Genomic DNA, 21399 nt, shown 5'->3' with positions numbered 1-21399 from the left:
ACTCTGTGCATAGATATAATATGTACCATACTTGAAATGAAACTTCATGCATGCAAAAATACATTTGCTTTTTCTTTCCACTACGTACACTACAGATGTTTATGTCAAGGGAAAATGACCATCTTAATACTGGTATTTAGTGTTAATGGCATTTCTGATACCAGTGACAGTGTACTTGCAATTCTGATGTATTGTGCTATTAATTGCATCAGGTATAAAACATTCTATCAACAAATGTACGACTGAAATAAATTCCATGATATTCAAAACACTGCTTTATTTATGGAATCATTGGTGTTTGTGACTTTTTGTGTCCACACAGATGGTATGTATCTGCATCTCTTGAAGAGATTCTCTTCACAGCACAATTGTAGCACATTCAACTAGAAACTGGCTGGTACAATTGCAGATGGATGTCAAAATGATACTGATATGGCATTATAGCATTAAACATTTAAAGATGTTTCTTCATGTTCTAAAAAGACATTTGATAATCACTCATCATTTGGATGATGAATGATTGTATCAGTGTGATACGACTCACGGCCGTGTCCGTGAATTTACATAGTAAAGAAAAGTATCCCGCAGAAATACGAGACAAACCAGAGTCCGTGGAAAAGTTATTTATTTTGTAGATACACCTTTTTAATAATTCTACATTTGCTGGAAAAGCGCATTCATTTTCTCTTCAAAATAGAACAATACATCGCCGTCAGATGCAACGTTACAGAGCAGAGTGTTTGGGCCTCTACACATTCGAATGTGTTCATGCGAGCGTGCAGACGGCTGATAGATCAGGGGGATGGGGACCCTGACAGCTGCAGACACGCATACGTATACGCGGCCAGCACGGCCACTGCACTGGCACCGTACCTTCCGACACTGCACACACATGCACATAGTCACAATGACATGAAAATGTATACATACAAACTCGATACAATCCTCACAAGCATTTGTACAGTACAATTCATCCGCTTAAAGTATGAGAAACGGGGAAAAATACGAGCAATGCGCGAAATATGCGTGGAACATCAGCGATTGTTCGCAAAAAATGTTGCCGCTCTCGCGTTCACGACGATACCGAGTGCGCTGTACATCACAGCCCAGGCCCGCGCGCCGCGCCCATCCAACTACAGTTCGACTGCTTTGTGGGTCATTCTTTCTTGCCGAGCTCGCAGTGTGAAATGCGTGCGTTATTACATACGCACTACAGAAGCTACAGCTGTACTCCAGCTAAGCAGAGGACGCAAGGCGTAATTAGAAATGAGACATCACGATTGGTAGGTGAATTGTCGATTTTGTTTTTTCGGCGGCCGAAAAAATAGTAAATATCAAAAAAGTTGATGCGGGCGGGGAGCGGGCTGGGACGAGAATTATGAATTTCTTGGTAGTTTCAGCGCCATTTTGAAAATAGTAAATAGTAAAAAAATCGATGCGGCGGCCAAAATCGATGCGCGCGAGGACGAGAAACTGGTTTCTTTTTTTACTTGGCCTTACTGTAAGGCACACACATTGTAATTAACAAGTCAAAAATATCTTAGATCACCTCCAACACAGCATGGTAACAGCTTTTAATAGGCAAGACATACAATTTTGACAACAGCAGCCAAAGCCCCAGCCAAGACCCCATCTTCCCAGTATTACAATCCATGTCAGCTCCTGGATGCGAGGTCTTTTTTATGCCACAGTCCATGTAGGTAACCCAGCAACCCTGGTCCCTGGGGCATCAGTCAGCAAGATTCTGACCAGCTCCCCTCCTACTCTCTACCATGCTTCTACCATGAGGCCATCATGGCCAGCTCATGCAACACACACCACACTTTATACTGGCTACTGCAAAATACAGTACTTACAATGTACAATATGCTGAACACTGAAGCTCAGCAAATGGGAGCAAAATTGAAGTACCGTACTTGAACACTGTCCAAATTTGTGTGTGTCTGTGTGTTTGGGGGGGGGGGGGGGGGGGGGGGTGTCATCAATATCAATGATGCATTATGGAAATACATTCACAAAACATGGAATGCAAACTACAATACAGCTTCTTCTGTTCTCAAATAATACCCTGTTTAAGAGGCACCTGACTAGGAGAACCTCTGGAGGACGTTTGCCAATTGATATTTGCCAGACGAAAACAAGTTTGTTTGTTTGTTTGTTTGTTATATATAAGGCCTACCTGCTCAGATAGGGGGTCAGAAATACCCCCATTTTAGAGACCCCTGGTCATCTAGCACGAGGTTGGCAAACAATTCTATGCAAACCAGTGGGAGCATGTTCTTCCTCGAGAGGCGGGCATTTTCTCATGTGCACGTGTGCACTCCGCCACAAACAGCGCAGGTCACTCGAAGTGTGTGACCTGTGTTCACACTGAAACCGCTTATAGAGTCCCCTCATCTGGTGTTAACTAGAGGTTGTGCTAGACTCGTGCTATGCTATCTAGCACAACATACAGTACATGTACATGCCAGACTCACACAGTGTGCCATGTTTTGGGGGAACTCTTTACAAAAAAAAAAGGGGGGGGGGGTATTAGGAGGCACCTTTCCTCAAAACACAAGCCGCTGGTGAGTGTGTAAACATTGCTATGCCTCAGACACCAGAGAGATACACCTACTGCACGTACACAACTAGTAACCACTATGATACAAGATTGGTAGCAAACATACAAGTACAATTGTATGTAGGCCCTACACTTGTAGATCCCAGAAATTACTTGAAGTACCAGGTACATGTAATAATAAGCATACTTTCAAAGGTAACTTCTTTACATTATCATATGAATTCCAAATCAATATTCAGGTAAATATCCCCTGGGAAGACTATTTTAATACATGCTTTCACCACATATGTACTATAGGCCTACATGCCATATGTTTAGCGAGTCTTAATTTTTCACAAATCAGTACTTCCTGACGATTTCGCCAGCGGTTACAGTGTAAATTCGCAATCATGAAATACTGTACTGAACAGAGAAATATTATTCGTGCACATCACATTTATGAGTCAATATTTTTGTGTGTCTTTAAATTTGCGAAAAGCAACTGACTCACAAAATTCATGAAAATAAAAACCTTGTGAAATATTGGCGTATAAAATACTCTATCTATCTTGCAAAAGTGAAGACACTCTCTTGATAAAGTTTATGAAGAAGTATCAGAGATTATAACATACCATAAGGAGTGTCAGTCATACAACAGACACTCCAGGAGAGAGTCACATGTCATAGACACAATCACCGCAAGGACAACACTGGTCAGTTCCCTTCACAATCAAAATATCCCATTTCCTAGAAGTAGTGGTTGGCACATTGTCACAAGTGACCTCAAGTAGCCATAAATGTAGTTATTTGCGCTCGCTCTCTCTCTCTTCTCTAACACTCAAACACGCAAGCACCCATACCCCCCACCCCTCCATCTTATGTACAAATGTACTGTATCTCTCAAAAATAACAATGAAATCAACCCTTCTCAGCAAAAATACTACAATGTACATGTATGTAAGGTGCTATCTACACTAACATGTCAAATCTATTAACATGACAACGGTATATCACAGAAGTTTAGTTGATGAGTTATTAATTGTCATTATAGGCCTACCCTGTCTTTAATGTGTATTTCATACATTGTACCTGAACTTCACATATGTGTACTTTTTTTAACATTGTCATATTTCTCATTCTCTGGAAGTAGTCAAAAGATACCGGGTAGTTACGTGTAATATAGACTAGCAAGAAAGGTAATAAAAGAAAACACCCAAACACACTATTGAAATACATTATACCGGTACATCTACAACCTAAATTCTGCTCTTTAAAGCAAATCTGTTCATATTCTGAGATGTTGCCAGATAGTCACTGTAGTTTGGACAATGCATACAGCATAGCAGCAGTCATAGCACTGATGCTCTTCTAAGTGCTACAGCACAATACAATTGTATATCCTGATTTCAGAAACTGGTCCAACTGATATCTGCACTCCACGCAGAATCTTCACTACCACCTCAGCAGTTCCTGTCTCCTCTGAATTGTTCTGACATTAAAATGCCCACCTGTGTGAGAGCTTTTCTTACCCACTGTAATGAGATGTGTCTTTTCCAGGCAGTCTGTAGCCTTGAGGTAAATGCCCTGTGGCTGGAGTTTAGTCTACGCTGCCCGTCTTTTTCCAGCTAATACTAACTGTACCACAAAAGGTGGGAGTACATTGAGATTTTTCATATTATTACCTCCGCCAAGGAAGGAGAAGGTGTGTATGTGATCATTGGCGTTAGTTTGTCCTTTTGCGAAATAACTCCTAATGTAGAGAATAGATTTGAATGAAACTTGAAGGAAAAGTTGATAATGACACAAGGAACAGATGATTCAAGTTTGGTAGTGAGCCAGGAATTGTTATGCATTTTTGAAGGATTTTTAAAATCTTCTGGCAGATAAGGGTCAATGAGTTCAAGCTGCGCATAGGCCTATGTATTTGAGGTTTGCATACGTGCACTATCAAAAGCACATGATACAACGTATCCTGCTCTGCTCGGGCAAGGAACTGCTTAGCTGGAAACTGATGTCATACAGTGTATTCACAAACAAAAGGCTTCTAGAGTACAATGTATATTGGGAAATTGGGCGATTTTCAATATGTGTGTACAACGGGTGGAGATGAGCTGCTGGGCAGAGGTCTACACTCCCGAGTGTTTTTCTAGTTACCACTGTTTTCTCCTCAATTTCTCTGATGGAATTTTAGTGGTCAATCAGCAAGTTTATCGCTAAATCAGTTAACGTTTGGTATGCAGATTTTATGCAAGTAAAGATGCTTTGAACACATCTGTAGTCAACAGGCTTGACACAGGTGAGTTTTCCCATTGAGTACAGGTGGAGTGCTATGGAATGCCATGTGTTTAATCATGGAGGCTATAAATAGTCTTGTTCGCATCATCTATTTTGTATTTGATGGTGCTTTATACAATCTAGTTCGGTATCGATGGAACACTGTCATATTTTGATTATTTTATGACATGATACATCAGCGATCATACAGTAATGTAAGTTCACTTTTCAAAAATTTCCTTTCATGACAGACGATACACAGTTGTATGTACATTTGTACTATTGTGTCCTTCAAAGTACACAATTAATTGTATCTCATAAAATTATGGACAATATGGACACCACTCGTCAGTTTGGACTGGTCAATTGACGCACAGCTGGTAGATGACTGCATTATTAAAACATTAATGATGCATCACATCCATGCCTTGTATGTGTGATTTACCAAGAAGGCATCCATGTCCAAAAAGGCCCCATTACAGATGCCAATCAGTTATGCATCAAACCCTTGCATCCCCGCTTTCACCCAAATGAGCTAGTCTTGTGTAAAGTTGTGCAGTGCAGAATATGAACCTGAGCCATGGGGTCTGACAAGAGACTACAGCCGTACTGAGTATTCAGTTTGTCGCAGACATCATAGTCTACAAGTGTACATTATGCGCAGAAGGTCCTGGGAGGAATGGTCACTGTCACACACATACACACACACAGTAGGCCCATATTGTGCATCCACAAATGTTCGTGTGCACTTTAAATTCACGAATTTTGCGAGAGCCAAGGCTTGTAAAATTAAAATGCATGTGAAAGTTTTTGTCTACACTATCTAATGCATTGAATACCAGTGGCAATTCGTGAAAATTTCATGCCGCAAAAATATCTTGCTTCACAGTATATGCACGTTATACAATGTAATATGTTACATATCAGATTCCTGACCGGAGATCAAACCTGTTACAGAAGCTGTTGCATATGTACACAGGTTGTCGGGGGAACCACAGTGTATTCTACAGCTCCTATATGTTGATGTACGTGTATCATGTACAACTTTACACAAGGGTCAGAAACAATTTGTAGCTCAGATTACATGTGATAAGGCTGGTTATCTTGCACTGGATATAAATTTCATGCATTAATTCATCTCTGAACACACTCCTTGACCGAAAGATACAGTTGGTACAATTCATGTAGGTGCCTACACGTCAAAATGTTCAAGGGACACATCATGAATTTGATTTATGAGGACATTAATGGGACGGCTCACATAAATGGCAATTGACCCACACAAATACAAACTATTGGATGTGATGGTTTACATTATCTGAATGATATAAATGCATAAGTAAGACTTGTAGTCACACTATTCTATCAAAGTAAATATCAAAGGTTAGGATAGCATAAAAATGTACATGCTGAACACTGTATCCAGGCTCCTGATTTTAAAGAAAGAAAAATATTAAATTGACAAAAATACATGCAAATGTAGTAACTTTTTAACACACGGTAGTCGCATTTCGACAGCGGTAGGCCTACCTTTTTGCGTTTCATACTACTTTACCTATTGTTTTGGCTGAATTCAGAATGCTGTGTAACATTGCTAGATAAACGGTCCCTGAACAGCAATACATATATTGTTGCCACACAAACATACTGATGAATGAAAACATCAAATCTGCTTTATCTTTGCAGTTGTTCTTCTTTCATACTTGAATAATGCACCATTTGATAAATTTGTCAGATCTTGAAACAAATACGGTAAACTGTACTCCCCCCCCCCAAAAAAAAAAAGTCACACACACACACACACACACACATAAACAAAAATGTGTGACCTCTATACAGAGGAGGCGCCTGATCAAATATGTCTTTGGAGCTAAGCACAACGGAAGTGAATCATAAGTGGACTACGTGTGGGGGGGGGGGGGGGGGGGGAAATAAATTGAGTAGCAATGACAAAACAACGTGCCATTCAGCTTTAATACTGTTGGGCAGCATTTTGCCTAGATCCAATAAAGGAGAATGTACAGACATTCTGAGTGAAAGACGGATGACCCCACTACAGTACATTAAGACAGCATAGTGTACCCTGCAAATGACCCCAATGCGAATAAACAGCCTCGTGGCAAAAAGCTCCTCCGTTGTAGTGGCTACAAAATGACCCCCTCCATCTGCCCCTTGTCCTCCACATGACTGCAAATAATCACATCAACAGACAACAGCATATACATGTATTAATGTTCCAGATCGTTACTGTTTGTTTCTATACAATGCTAAATTGTGCATATTGCTGTTTAATACTAATACATCTACAAAATTATTTTATTACATATACCATGCCTGTCAATAATTAGGCTAAATTGCCTTTTGTTGGTTGGTTGGTTGGTTTGTCTTGTTTTGTTTTGTTTTTTAACGAGAACCAACAGTATTCTGTTCCAGGACTTGCAGGTGACTGAAGTTTACCAGTAGTTAGGAATATGTAGTGTTAAAGAGAAAATTGTTACACAAAAGAGGCAGTTGTATACACAATGCCAGCCATATTTTACGAAACAACCCGTATAGAATACACAAACCACAAGCCAACAACCACCCCCCTTGATTGTTGATCTTTCTTTAACAACACAAATATATTGATTACATTATCATGGATTATGCCTCAATGTCAACACATACACATGTATCAGTTATCAAACTTTACCTTTTCATCCCCTTTAATATTGGGCAAAGTCTGCAAAGGTGTTTCGTCTCTGGGTCACCCACAGTAGAGTAAATAAATAATATTTTGAAGTCAACACTACACATCCATCCACTCTTTTACAAAGTGCGATTATTTATGAAATCTCTGAGAAACACCAGGTCCCTCATGAACAGAACACACTCATGATTCAGATTTCCAGCTGTTTGCTGTGAGAGATCCTCATTTCAGGGTTAGTCGCTGTAATCTGTAAAATCTCCACAAGATCACTGATTAACAGGCAAAGTACAGGGTACACTCTGCCGAGCAAATGTTGCAAATAGCGGCTTGTTAGGTTCCAAAATGTGCTTGTCAGATTGCATGAAACTGTTCAGCATGCTTTACCCCTGTGCTACCAGAAGCTACCATACTTTACACACCTACTTACACAGCACAGAGTGATGTCCCATGCTTGACACATATCACCAGCATCAGACATCAGTCAAGCTTTTCTGGACTTTTGCTTTGTACAGTGACATCCATTAAACCCTTTGCACAGAGTTCAGCAGGATTTTGTTATTGTTTTTCACGGTAGTTTTAAGAAATACTGTCAGTTGTTGGCTAATTTGTAAATTCCCAAGCATTACTACGTTTCTCTAAACAGCACTACAACTCTGCTGCACAAGGCATCAAATAGTAATCATACATTAAAAAGTTGTGGCAATGGAAAGGTTCAAATTACTAGCAATGAACTTGAGACAACAAGTATTATATGCCATCATTAAAGGCAGAGAGACGCTGCCATGACAGTCAGTCTTGTATGCTTTATTTTGTTGGCACACTGTTACTCTTCTTTTCTTTCTTTTTTTTGGAAAGAAAAATACAATCAATAAGTAAAGTTTATACTGAGATTTCTGATTTAAAAAAAAAAAAAAAATCTGATCAAATGACATTTGAACAATCTGTAGACAAAAAGAGAGGTATCTAATTCTTGATGTTAAAGAAAATTCTGAGGTAGGAACAGAACACATTGGCATGGCTTTGTACATTGTATGAAGGGGCACACTAATGACCTTGACTAGAGTGTGTCTTTTATCTGTCATTCTAGATAGGCCTCGGCCAAGTCATATCATCTGAATAGAATACATTTTAGCACACTGCCTACTTTTAGTTCCTTTTTTTTTGGGGGGGGGGGGGGGGGGTTATGACTTCCCTAATGCCATTACGGAATCGCAGACTTCCTTTAACAAGAAGCATTCAACCTTGCATCATCAAATGCATTACAATTACATGATGTGCACCTTCTGGTTATGTAATTATCTGATGGAGGTCATTTACAGCATGTGAAACATTTAAAAGGGCTACCTCAACTAGCACAGGTGCAACTGGTTCAAATGAGCTTTACCTGCATAGTACACTATGCATCACGAATATTATGAATATTGATGAGCGAGGAATTTTGCACGTAGGGGAAAGCATGCTACATCGCAATTGCTGCATCGTGAACAGTGTACAATCAAATCACCGCCATACTACCCATGATTGAAGAATATAATGTTAACATACAATATATAATCAAAGGTGGATACAGCCCGAAGCATGATGTACACCTCTTTTATATTGTATATGTGCAGAATCTATTTTGCAGATGATGATTACATAGAACAGATGAGCTTGTCCCCTTGCAATACAGATCTCTCAGAGCATGAATTATTACCATGCTTTATACCATGTGTAGGTATCTATTTTTAACAGCCACGTTTTCTTCAAATTTCTCTGAGATAAACAAATGCTGACAAAGAAACTGATTTTTTTTAATGTAACTTAGTGCAGCTGAAGCATCTGAGAGAAAGAATACAAATCCCATATTCTCAAATCTAATTTATTATTATCTGCACACATACACTGTACCGTATGCCCCCCCCCCCAAAAAAAAAAAATACAACAGGACCCTTTGCAATGATAACTTAAAAAATAAAACAGTGAATATAAAAATAGTGAATCAATCCAAATACAAGTTCAGGGTATGAAACTATAACTTATCACCCACATCTAATTGAAAACCCCATGCGATTTGCTTCAGTGGTCAAACAGAAATGAGGAGTTTTGTAGCGCATGTCAGGAATCCCTTCCCTCCAAGTTCGTCCATTGTCGTCACACATTATGGAGTTTCAAGAACATACAAGTGCTAACTTGGAAGAATCAGATCCATGACATGCTTTACAATGATCCATATTTCTCTGTGACCACTTAATCAAATTAAATGGGATTTTCTGCGAAATATAGCTCGGATGTTATACCTTAAGACCCTGAAGTAGCATTGAGACAGTTTAATAATATTGGAAGAACTTATCAATGCGAAAATCGGATTGTTTTTTTTTTTTTTTTTTTTTTTGGGGGGGGGGGGAGGATATTGTACATTGTAGGAGTGATGGCATACAAACCCAAATTAAAGCTACAGTATCAGAAAGCATCTTGAGATGATGCTTTCGAATGAACCTTTGGAACAAAAAAATATCAAACTACAATGTAGCAAAGCATTACTGATTAGCTCACTGATTCTGCAAGGCAGCAATTTTCCTTGGTCCAAATATGAATGCCTTTTAATACATTTGTTGTATTAAATGCATTCTACATATATACCCAGGGGTATACATTTAGGGACAGAGAACACTGGTACCATAATCTGCAACAAAGAAAGTTTAAGGGACAAGACAAAACACAAAACAAAACCTCAAGTGCCAAAATTTGACTGCATGCAAAACCAAAAGTTTTACATAATGTACAGTGTAGCCAGCGGTCAAATTTTGGACATCATTATGGTCAAATTATGGGCAGCTTGCTTTACATTAGAGTTTGAGCTAGTCTTTATAAAGTATTCAGTGTAAAATAAATGAACAGTGTAGGGTAGAGGTGTGACTTCAAACTTACACAACTAGTAGAAGATTAAGTTTACACTGTAATGTTTCAGAGACTCCAACTCTCCCGTTTTCGACGGGAGATCTCCCGCCGAAAACCCATTTTTGCAAAATCTCCCGTTCTCCCGCTTGAGATTTAATTTCTCCCGCCCTGGCTCTGTGTCTCCCGGTGGAAAGGATTTCTTACTTATCGCTATCGTATGTTGAAAAAGCCTTAGATAGCACCAGAGAGCATCTAGAAACCTAGGAACTTCGCGCTTCGTACACATCAAAATGGAGTCTCCCGTTTGCTAGGGGTTTCAGGCGGGAGAATCTCCAGATCAGAAGGTGCTATGGGTTGGAGTCTCTGATGTTTACACTGACTAAAATTTACTTTAGTGTCACAGATTCAAGAGAAAAATTCACCAGCATGCAATATTCATGGAAAGTTCTATGCCACATACAGTCTGACAGAGGGTTCTGTCATGTACTACAAAGTAAGTTGGGGCCCAATTAATCAAATCGTTCCTTTCAATATACCATAAAATAATCTTGAGTTGGGGTAAGCCAAGCCAAGCCCAAGCGGCCTATTCAGTCAGCGCGCCAAAGTGCTGACAAAGCCGTGACTTCAAGCTGCCAGTCAGCGCAGCCTGCAGTGTTGGCGGCAGCGCACGACACCTTCAGCTGTTACAAGCTGTTACCTCTGCTCAATCGATATCGGCTCCTTGAGTTTTTGTCTGCTCAAATTCTCAACCAACAAACAGAAAACACACAAAGACACTTTTACAGTTAGTAATTTACATTCAATATGTCTCAATATCTGAATGAATTCAGTGACAATGTACAGCTGGTCATAGAAAACACCTCACAATATGTCACAAAGTTGTGGTCATTTGCACACTTTGAACGCCAACAGGGACAGGACAGTGTAGTGGTGCGTGCGATACCATGCATGGGTATGTGCAGCTGCTCGAACGAACAAAAAAGGAGGGGATGAAATCAGAATTAAATATCTATAACCCGAACTTACCTTTAGTTTTTGGTACTGTTCGATGCTTTTAAGGGATGGGTCTGTGAGTTTGAGGAGTAGTACAGTCTTGTCTGCCCCTGAAAGACCGTTACTCGACAAACCATATTGAAAGTTCTCGACTAGGTCGGCGGCCATGGTTGAAGCCTACATCCTGCCTGCACTGCGATTTCCGCACACACATTCATCCATTCACGTAAACTGATATAATAGCTATGCGATTCGTGCAGCTGACAAATGCATTCACGGGATCGATGGGGACACGATTGGTGCACATGGTACATACGCAGGTAGCACACATGCACACAGCTCGCAAGGGCACGAGCGCAGCGCGCATACTAATGTAATAGTTTCCTACCAGTCATTATCATTTTAATTTGGGGGTTCATGGACAATCTACAAATTATAGGAGAATGAGAGCATTTCAGATTGACACGTACATATCAATGTGTAGTATATCATCATATTTATGCCTTTGTATATCTGAAAGTCCAAGAGAAACTGTCTAAAAAAGAGAAAGGTGCACTTGGATAGAAGACCAACAACATCTATCCTTATACGATGGATTGATTGATGATCGAACTCGGTATATTCATAATACAATATACTAGTATTGATGGAAATTACCACGACTGGTTGCCTTTATTATATTGGATGGACGAAGACCATGTTGAATCTGTCAGCAGAATACAAGAAAAAAAAAAGAGATATCACAAGTGTCGAAAACACGATATAATCCTGGGTGGTAACGGTATTGTAACTCTTGATCAAGACCACTACTTGGAAAAAAAAAGGAAAAAAAAAGAAAGGTATAGTGAGAGTGGAGTGCAGAAAAGATTTCCTTCCACACAATCCTACAGGCGAATGAATTTCAGTATGATTGAATAAATCATATCATAATCGGCAATATCTGCATTATTTCAGGATCCCGCATGATCGGCAAAGATGGCAGTTCCAATCATTATTTCCACTTTTAAATCATTGCGGTTTTACACGTTTATATACTCCGTCCCTGGTAGCCTTCCAAGTAGGTCTTCGGGAAATCCCTTTCCATTAACGATAAATGTGTTCTGGCTGGTTTTCATTGCATAAAACATCGATAGATAGAATGCTTTTATACCACCGAAAAGTTAATTCTCCCGCACGGATAGGCTATTATTTTCCCCTTCCTTCCTCTCCCCCTCCCTAATTTCACATCTATTTCTCTTTCTATAGCTCTCTCTCTCTCTCTCTCTCTCTCTCCTTCTTTCTCTCTGCATATACTTATACACATATTCATATCGATTTATGTATTTCCTCCAAATGTTCCCTTTAACATGTTCGACAACCACTTCGTAACCCTCCAGAGATCGAGCTCCTCGTCTCGGAGAAAAGCAAATTATGACGTAGATGGCGCACTACAAGGCACAGTCTCAGAGCCTTCTCTGCAGAGTCTGCCACAGAGACGTCACGACTTCTTTCTTCTTCACAGAAATATTGAACATCTCAAGTTTCATTTCACTCCAAAATTAAATACGAAAGTTTTAAAGGGATATGGTATAGCACTGGGTGAGGTGAGGATTCAGCTTTTAACTTTTTGTGAGATACTTAGAAACCACTTTATGAAAATGCTAAAGAGCATACCAATCGAATAGGATATTGTAATAGTTTTTGAGGAAAAGCGGTTTTGAATGGCTGAGATATCCAAAAACAGAGTAAAACAAAGTGATACTAATAAAAAGTGGGTCCCACCTCTATAGTATCAAATTGTTTGGATATCTTGTCCATTTCAAAATCAATTTTATCAAATAAACTTTGAATTTCTCTTAGAATATGCTCTTCCATATTTCAAAAGAGGTTTTTTTTTCCTATCTCACAAAGAAAAGTTGTAAACCTGAAGTCCCATCTAAGCCAAAACTATACCATCCCTGTAAACCGTAAAGTGAGAAGGCGCCAACTTTCCACTGTGTGATTTTTACAGCTGTAACTATGATCTTTAAAAAGATAGCTTCACATACGTCACAATCACCTTATAGATGAAGCGATGATACTACCAACAGACTCACAATTTCCCCATTGTTTGGTTTTATACAGAAAACATTTCAAATTTTTACTGCTGCATGTGTGAAGTAAAATGTACATTTTTTTTTTTTAATCACAGTCAACCCGAGTATGGCGTATAGAGTTTCTTTAATCATGGATAACATCAAATCTTCGTAAAGGTGACCCTAATCATTGCTCTTTAAAGATGAATATATTTCAACATTTAATGCAAAAATTCTCTCATTTCAGGCCTGATGTACTGCCGAACCTTCCGCCTTTCTGTTAGGTTTATTTGCACAATATTTAAGACATTTGGGCACCACGATCCATGATATCATGACATCGCACTTATCATAGCACTTCATTAATCATGCATGACTGTAACATTTACAGTACAACGGATGCACATACAGGAATCCAAACTTCCCATTCTACTGTTTAATAGCAAGCCATGTTATACGTTCCTCCCGAAATCTCCATCAGGAGCAACGCCGGAAACGGTTTGAGCAGCGATTATCATACACATGTCATGTTTGATTTAAATTCATAATTTATGATATTGCCCTGATAGCCAAAGTATGTTACATCGTCCACGTTGCATTTTTGCATTATGATTGAATAATGATAATGCAATACACATAAGCAATATGTTTTAACAAAAATATAGTAATAATATTTATTATGATAAACTGATACGCGTAGGCCTATTTACTTACATATACATGACATTCACAATCATGTACATTATAATTATGCGTCACACCACTCTATCCATGTTCCCATTAAATTGTTACATAATAACATTAATATAACGAGAAAGGAAGAAAGACAAAAGTATGTACCGCAAAGACAAGATCACAGATTATGTATCACGTAACCATGTACTATAATATTATGTTACACTTTTATGGCAGTATGATCTATAGAGTATCATATTTTGTGAGAAGTATATAGGTATTTCTTATTCTTTATATGCTTTCTCTCACCATCTGAATACGGATGTGTTTACCCTCTTGTCTCGGCTCGTGTGAGCCACATTGCTTTATAATATAGAGAGGATTTTGTTTTATGTGTTAAATTTATAACATCAATATGCATCCAGACAAATCATTATAATACACCTGGTAATGTCGACACTTAAAGGGACATTCCAGACGATTTTTATCATTTTACATTGTGTAGTATATTACATTGATAAATTGATAAAGCCATGTATAGATTTGTGGAATTTGTTGTGATCCTCAAGCAGACAAACCAATACTGTACTCTAAAAAACCCAAAACAAATTACACTGAACAATAAAGGATGATGACGTAGGAGGCTCACATTATATTATTTCCGTATCCCAGTATAGCAATCCTAACTAGTCCACCTAAGGAGAATATTAATGTATGCATGCTTTCTTCTTTTGTGCTGCTTCCATGAGTTCCCACTCATGCATTTTAGTGAAGCTGCTATATGCCATCACTTTTGTTCACTGTGATTTTGTTATAATTTTTGAAAACGTTCTTATTCCTCATAACAATCACCACTATAACTCTGTACCGATATAACCCATTTATAGATGTTCAAATGTAAAAGTCTGAAAATCATCCGAAAGTCTTCTTCAACATGATACAAAGGATCATTTTATGGCCATTTTGAACTATGGAGCCACGGCTGAACCCCCGAACTAGGAAACAAAAAAGAAAGAAGCAATATAAAACATACTTTATATTCATTTATGATAAATTCTCGATTACTGCATTATTGCGTGATGCCATATAGGCTTGTATATATGTCATCATTTCGCGCCATTAAAAAAAAATATCATAGTGGCATATCTGTTATTGTTAACATAAATGTCCCTTTAAGATTATGTTATAATTTTATCGCTAATCATATATACTCACTTTTATACGGGTAAGATGAATGTGGTTATGTGGTTAAACATTTACGTGGGATGACAACGTTCTTTGAACTTACCGGATATCCCGAATCCGAAGGCATGTCATAAAACGATTGTGCTTGCTTATTGCTTTCTCGTTCTTTGCATACGTCATCCCTTCCTTTAATATACAACCAAAATCCTTCTACCTTTTTGGGGAAAACAGTAGCTGTATTTCTGGCCATTCATTCACTTCGATTTTGCGTGAGAAAGACGGGCTGATCATTTCCGTCCAGACCAAAATTTGCATTTTCAACACTGATGTGCTGCTCCGCATAACGTGCAGACGAATTAATCATAACATGCATAACAAACGAATAAAGACATGAACATAATGAGACTCATTTTCCACAAAGTTTCTGTTCATAGCCATATGAACGCCTTCGATTTATCATTATGAAGTCGTATTGGACAGTTTTGGATTGCTTTAAGCATCCCTTAGAGGCCTATATTATCTCACTGCGGAGAAAATGTTGATGCGACTCGAAAGACAAAATAATAATAATGACAATGATAATGATAATAATAATGATAATAATAATAATAATAATAATAATAATAATAATAGTAATGATGATGATGATGATGATAATAATAATAATGATAATAACAATAGTAATAATAATGATAATAATAATAATAATAATAATAATAATAACAATAATGATAATAATAAAGAGAGGGGTAGGAGAGAGAATAATTATGATCGCGCTCCCATGCACCAAGAAGGCAACTAGCTCCGAGACGTCTCCAGACAATGTGATACATCCAGTACTATATATCGAGCGGAGGCTCCGTGACGACGCCTCCGGCAGTCCGGGGAGTTCTCCAAGACGTCTCCGCCACGTTTTCTCATCGTGGGTCTCCTCAAGGACACGCCTGGGAAACGTCACGGACAACTTTACGTGACCGCATATTAGGAGACGTCGCGGAGACGTCTGAAAGACAGGCTATAGATGGAGCCTGGAAAATTGAAATAACAACTTCTCCGTAAAAATCGAACATGCTTTTCTCCCGCCACTCCCCGGGAAACCCGGCTCGTCTCAAGGAGAATTGCGGAGACGTCACCGCAACAAGTGATGGTACAGTCGTCATAATTTATATACCAGGTCACACGTCTCCACGCCAATGAGATACAGACACTAATTATAGAAAAAATGATACACTGATGTACAAAGTCTACTCAATCTTTCGTGAGTATTAAGTGTGGTCCCATGACATTTGCTCTTGCAACAATTGTCCCATGAAATATCTGCACGCTAAACTAAACATAAATCCTACCCACAATCATAACTAACCCTAAGCCTAATCATAATCCTCATATTAAACTACATGTAATCCTAAAACTCTATCACAACCCTTATAACCCTAACCCTGTAAGTCCTTGGAGAAAATAAGACCAGAGCAAATCTCTTCCGCTTCTGACGCATCAGCATCTTCAAATCATCACCCCTTTTGTCTTACTACAGTGTATTTCTATTCCTCTCCACTTATTCCTTCTCCTTCTCCTCTCCCTCATCGTCTTCTCAAACTCCTCGCCCTTTTTTTTCTCAACTCCGCTGCTTTTCCGTCCATCTCCACTTCTCTCTCTCTCTTTCTTTTGTATTATCTTTGTTCTCGTGAGTGTCTGACAGATCATTTTGTGAGTGAGTGTGTGTACACATAGTCCTTTACATATTATATACTATATGATTAAAATATACATTGTATATAATATTCAGATTTGAATTAGAGCTTATATGATTTTATTCGAAAGATGGAAAAGCTTGAAGATGATTCCGCTTTACATACAATGTATTGATATCAAACTAAAGTAGGACTATAGTCATCATTGTTAACAAGGCCCATTTCTATACTATATATGTTGTGTTTTGTTCGCTTGTTTGTTTATTTGTTTGTTTGTTTGTTTGTTTGTTTGTTTGTTTGGGGGGGGGGGGACCTCCGAATTACTTTCCTGAAAAGCAAGAGAAACCATTTTGACGGTTTCTCCGGCTATTATAAATTTTCATAGTGACCCTACTGAAAACTCGATGTTTTCACGGCACACACAACCATGGCACGTCTCCTTGTCGCGCATACAAGTACAATGTACACTGTTGTGATCATGCTCATGAAAAATAATTTTTACAGCAACCGGAAGTTTACGTTGTGATTAATAGGCCTAGAGTTTGCAATATCGAACTGGCATCGCAGCGAACTAATGACGCAAACTGTATCCTTAAATCACTGCAGGCAACTCTTCGCATACTCCAAATAGACGTACTTCCTCCGGAAGTAAGACAAACGACCACCCCCTTAAAAAAAATAAACACACACACGCACACACACACACACACACACACACATAAAACAACCCCAAACAAACAAAACAAAAACCAACTATGGAGATAAATGAATGATTTGTCTTGTCGGAGATGAAGCTGATTAGGAAAAAGACAAAACAAGATTTGGATAAGGCCAATTTAAGATTCCGATAAGCTGGATTTCTTTGACGAGTCCAATAAGGGATCATGGACCCATAATGAAGAGATGAACGATGTCCTCTTTCATCCGAATTGTCCTCCTCTTTCTTCTCCTCCTCCTCCTTCTCCTCTTCTTCTTTTATTCTTTGTTCTTAGATTTTCTCCAATTCCTCTCTTCTCTTTTATGCTTTCCTTTGGAAAAGTTCAGGACATTTTATCTATAGAGGGAGAAAGGAAACTTACGTCTGGGAATGCATGCTTATAGACCACTGCTGCTCACACCCCGACAGGTTGGACGGAAATCTGGCAATTCCTTCCGGAACAAAAGAAGCTAATCTTTGAAAGTTTGCTCCCTAATACTGTGTTATTGTTTTGCCAGACGAGCGAATAAGTTATGCAAACTGTAGTGTATTAGCTAAAATACGTAAGGCAACGAAACTTTACTACAGTTTGTAAATGTATTTTTCTGTTATTTCGACATAGGTCGTAAAGTGTAGAGTGAAATTTGTGGGGAGATTATGAGTGATAACGAGTGTGGACAAACAAAAAAGATGAAGTTAATTAGAAGGCAGTGCTGGTGTCAAAAACTTGTTTACAACATTGTATACATATTTGAATTATTATTGGTTCAAAGGAGTGTGTAAGCAGAAATGAGTTTTTGCAGAGAACATCCAGATGTTTGATTAAGGCAGTGTTCAGAAGAGGAAATTTTGTGTGAACTAGCGGCAATAGACTAGTGATAATTACATTACAGCTATATCTCGATATACCGGACGGTATCAAATACAATGTACATTTAACTCATACTACCCCACCCAAACCCCCCCCCCCCCCCCACCCCACGCGCGTCCTCCCTATCACCAGTCTGTAAAGTGGGTGACTTGTAACTACGTTAAGTGTGGCATTACATTGTGTGTGTGTCACTATGTAAATCAATGTGACAAAATGCACGAGGCTTAGAAACCTGGGAGCTCGATAGAGTAAGTCGGTGGTTCATTTGCTCTTGACTGTGAAATTCTAACATGTGAGCTCCGTTTGCGTCATATGGCAAAAACAAATGAAAGAAAATATATCTTGCAGTGATAATCATCATTGGAAACCAATCTTCAGCTGAGACATGGTGACTATTTTTTTTTTTATGGGGAGGGGGGGGGGGGGGAGAACGGGAGGAATGAACCAAATTTTAACTCTTATATACGCACGATGCTTGTGGAGCAGTTATTTTGACTTGTTTGCAAAACATACTTTCTCTTTGACTTTGTCATCATCATGTGGTATTAGTTTTAATTCCTTCATATTCTGCCTGGAAATTTGCTTGCTTGCTCAGGAAATGCACATATACAGTCACACACACACACACACACACACGCACACACACGTACACACACACAAAGGATGACCTTGTACAATGTATCATACATTCTATTGAAGCTTGTAATATTCACAGCTTCCCACTTGGACTGGACATTTCCTACAGTCAAAATCTGTGTCAATTCTGCACCCCATATGTATGTTTGTTTGTTTGTATGTCTGTGTGTCCGTGTTTGTTTGTGTCACATTTGGGCATTTGGAGATGGCTGATGCAGTGTATGATATCACAATTAAACTGTTTGCTTTGTTATGTATTTATGTGGATTTAATTGGTTCCTGGGAGATACATGTTTCAGAGATCTTCATACACAGTCAACTAACGGTCGAAACTAAATCCTCTTGTTGCAAGTTTGACAAGTACCTCTGAAATGCAGCAAAATTTTCAAGTACCTGTGACTTCTAGAATCCATACCCACAGACTAGAAATGTCGCGACGGCGACTGATGCCTCCGCCATAATGCATGATTCTCCCAATAGGTGTATAGTACAATGTCTTCACAATGTGTGATGACAGTTTCACATAACTGGCAAAATATCGAAATAACAGGCTTGTCAGAAATATCTTGAATATTCACTTTCCACGAACTGGGTTTGCTATAATTGTCTATTAAAGAGTGCAGACCCTGTACACATATTAGGGGAATTGAAAATTTTTACTTGACTTCTGACCGACCTTATTATAAGTTTATGCATTGAGTATAATTTTCAAGGTATGAAGAAAGAGTGTAATTACAGTACAAAATATATCTTTTTTTTTTCATATAAACCTGACCTTTGACCCTTAACCTTTGACCTTTGACCTTCTGGCTGGAAATTTCCAAGAGAATCTCTATTAAGTAATACATGTACATATATATATTAAATTTTAAAACTAATAATGCTATCATTGCATATACTAGTATATGAGGGAAATAGTAACATTTTAAGGAGTTGACCTTGACCTTTGACCCCCCTGACTATTGACCCATGACCCCTAAATTCCCTAGATAATCCCTGCCAGTCAGCTTACATGCATATCCACCAAGTTCCATGAAGATACATTGAACCATTTGCGAGAAAAGTGATATTGCAACATTTTTACCTAACCTTTGACCTTTTGACCTTTTGACCTTTGACCTTGTGACATGAAACTCTCTCTGGAGAATCTTTACGCAGTAGTACATGTCTACATTAAGTTTCAAGAAAATAACTGCGGGCATTGCATAGATATGGGGGAAATAGCAACATTTTTAGCATTTGACCTTGACCTTTTGACCTTTGACCTCTTGTCAATGTCACTAAATTCTACTCAACTAATTGTCCCATCATACATCATCCTTGGACCAAGTTTGGTGAAAGCTGCTTCATCCAGTTTTGAGTTATCACGTAAACAGATAAATTTTAGGATTTGACCTTGATCTTTGACCTTTGACCTCTGTCCGATTTCACTGAAAAACTAATCAAGTAATTTTCTTATCATACATCATCCTCCAACAAAGTTTGGTGAAATTTGCTCCATCCAGTCTTGAGTTATCGCGTAAACGGATACAATTTCATGATTTGACCTTGACCTTTGACCTTCAGCCGATTTCACCCAAAATCTAATCAAATCATTGCCCCATCATACTTCATACTTGGACCAAGTTTGGTAAAATTCCAGTAAATATTACTCAAGTTATCGCGTAAACGAAAGCGGACGGACGTGCGTACGGACGGACGTGCGTACGGACGTACTTACGTACGGACGTACGTACAGACGTACGTACGGACGGACGGACGGACGGACAACCCGAAAACATAATGCCTCCGGCACCACTTCGTAGCGGAGGCATAATTACACACAAAATGCGCATCAAGCATCAATCATCATCACGACACACAGGCTGTCTGGTGCAAAAGCACACACACAAAAAAAAAATCACATGTATAAAGGGAATTCCACAAAAATTCATTTTTCATTAAATTACACATTCCACCAACTTCATACCGAGATATGTTAAAGGTAGCAATTATTCCCCCTGCTTTCTGAAAGCAGTTAGTCAAGTGCTCTTTCATTATGCTAGAAAAGTTAATTTTTGTGGAATTCCCTTCATACTTTCTACATACATGTTTTGTTGTCCACACATGACATCATAACCTCTAATAGTCTCCTCATCCAGCGGTTCCAACACAAAAAACTTTACAAATTCATAACTTCTGCATCGATTGTTCGATTTTCCTCAAACTTTCA

The 21399-nt window shown here is 38.7% G+C and overlaps 1 protein-coding gene across 1 annotated transcript in view; it reads right to left on the bottom strand.

Moving 5' to 3' along the window:
• The window catches only part of LOC139716371 (RNA polymerase II elongation factor ELL-like), a 63002-nt gene extending 51450 nt beyond the window's left edge, over nucleotides 1-11552 (bottom strand). Inside the window, exon 1 of the mRNA XM_071627917.1 lies at nucleotides 11412-11552. Coding sequence (XP_071484018.1) covers nucleotides 11412-11546 — 135 coding nt within the window. The 5' untranslated portion in view covers nucleotides 11547-11552. The remainder of the gene's footprint in view (nucleotides 1-11411) is intronic.
• Nucleotides 11553-21399: the final 9847 nt, after the last annotated feature.

Source organism: Diadema antillarum, unplaced genomic scaffold (assembly GCF_040938485.1).
Source record: "Diadema antillarum isolate AM-2024a unplaced genomic scaffold, OU_Dant_1.0 scf00000064, whole genome shotgun sequence".
NCBI classification, from domain to species: Eukaryota; Metazoa; Echinodermata; class Echinoidea; order Diadematoida; family Diadematidae; genus Diadema; species Diadema antillarum.
This window is presented reverse-complemented; position numbering and strand designations above follow the sequence as displayed.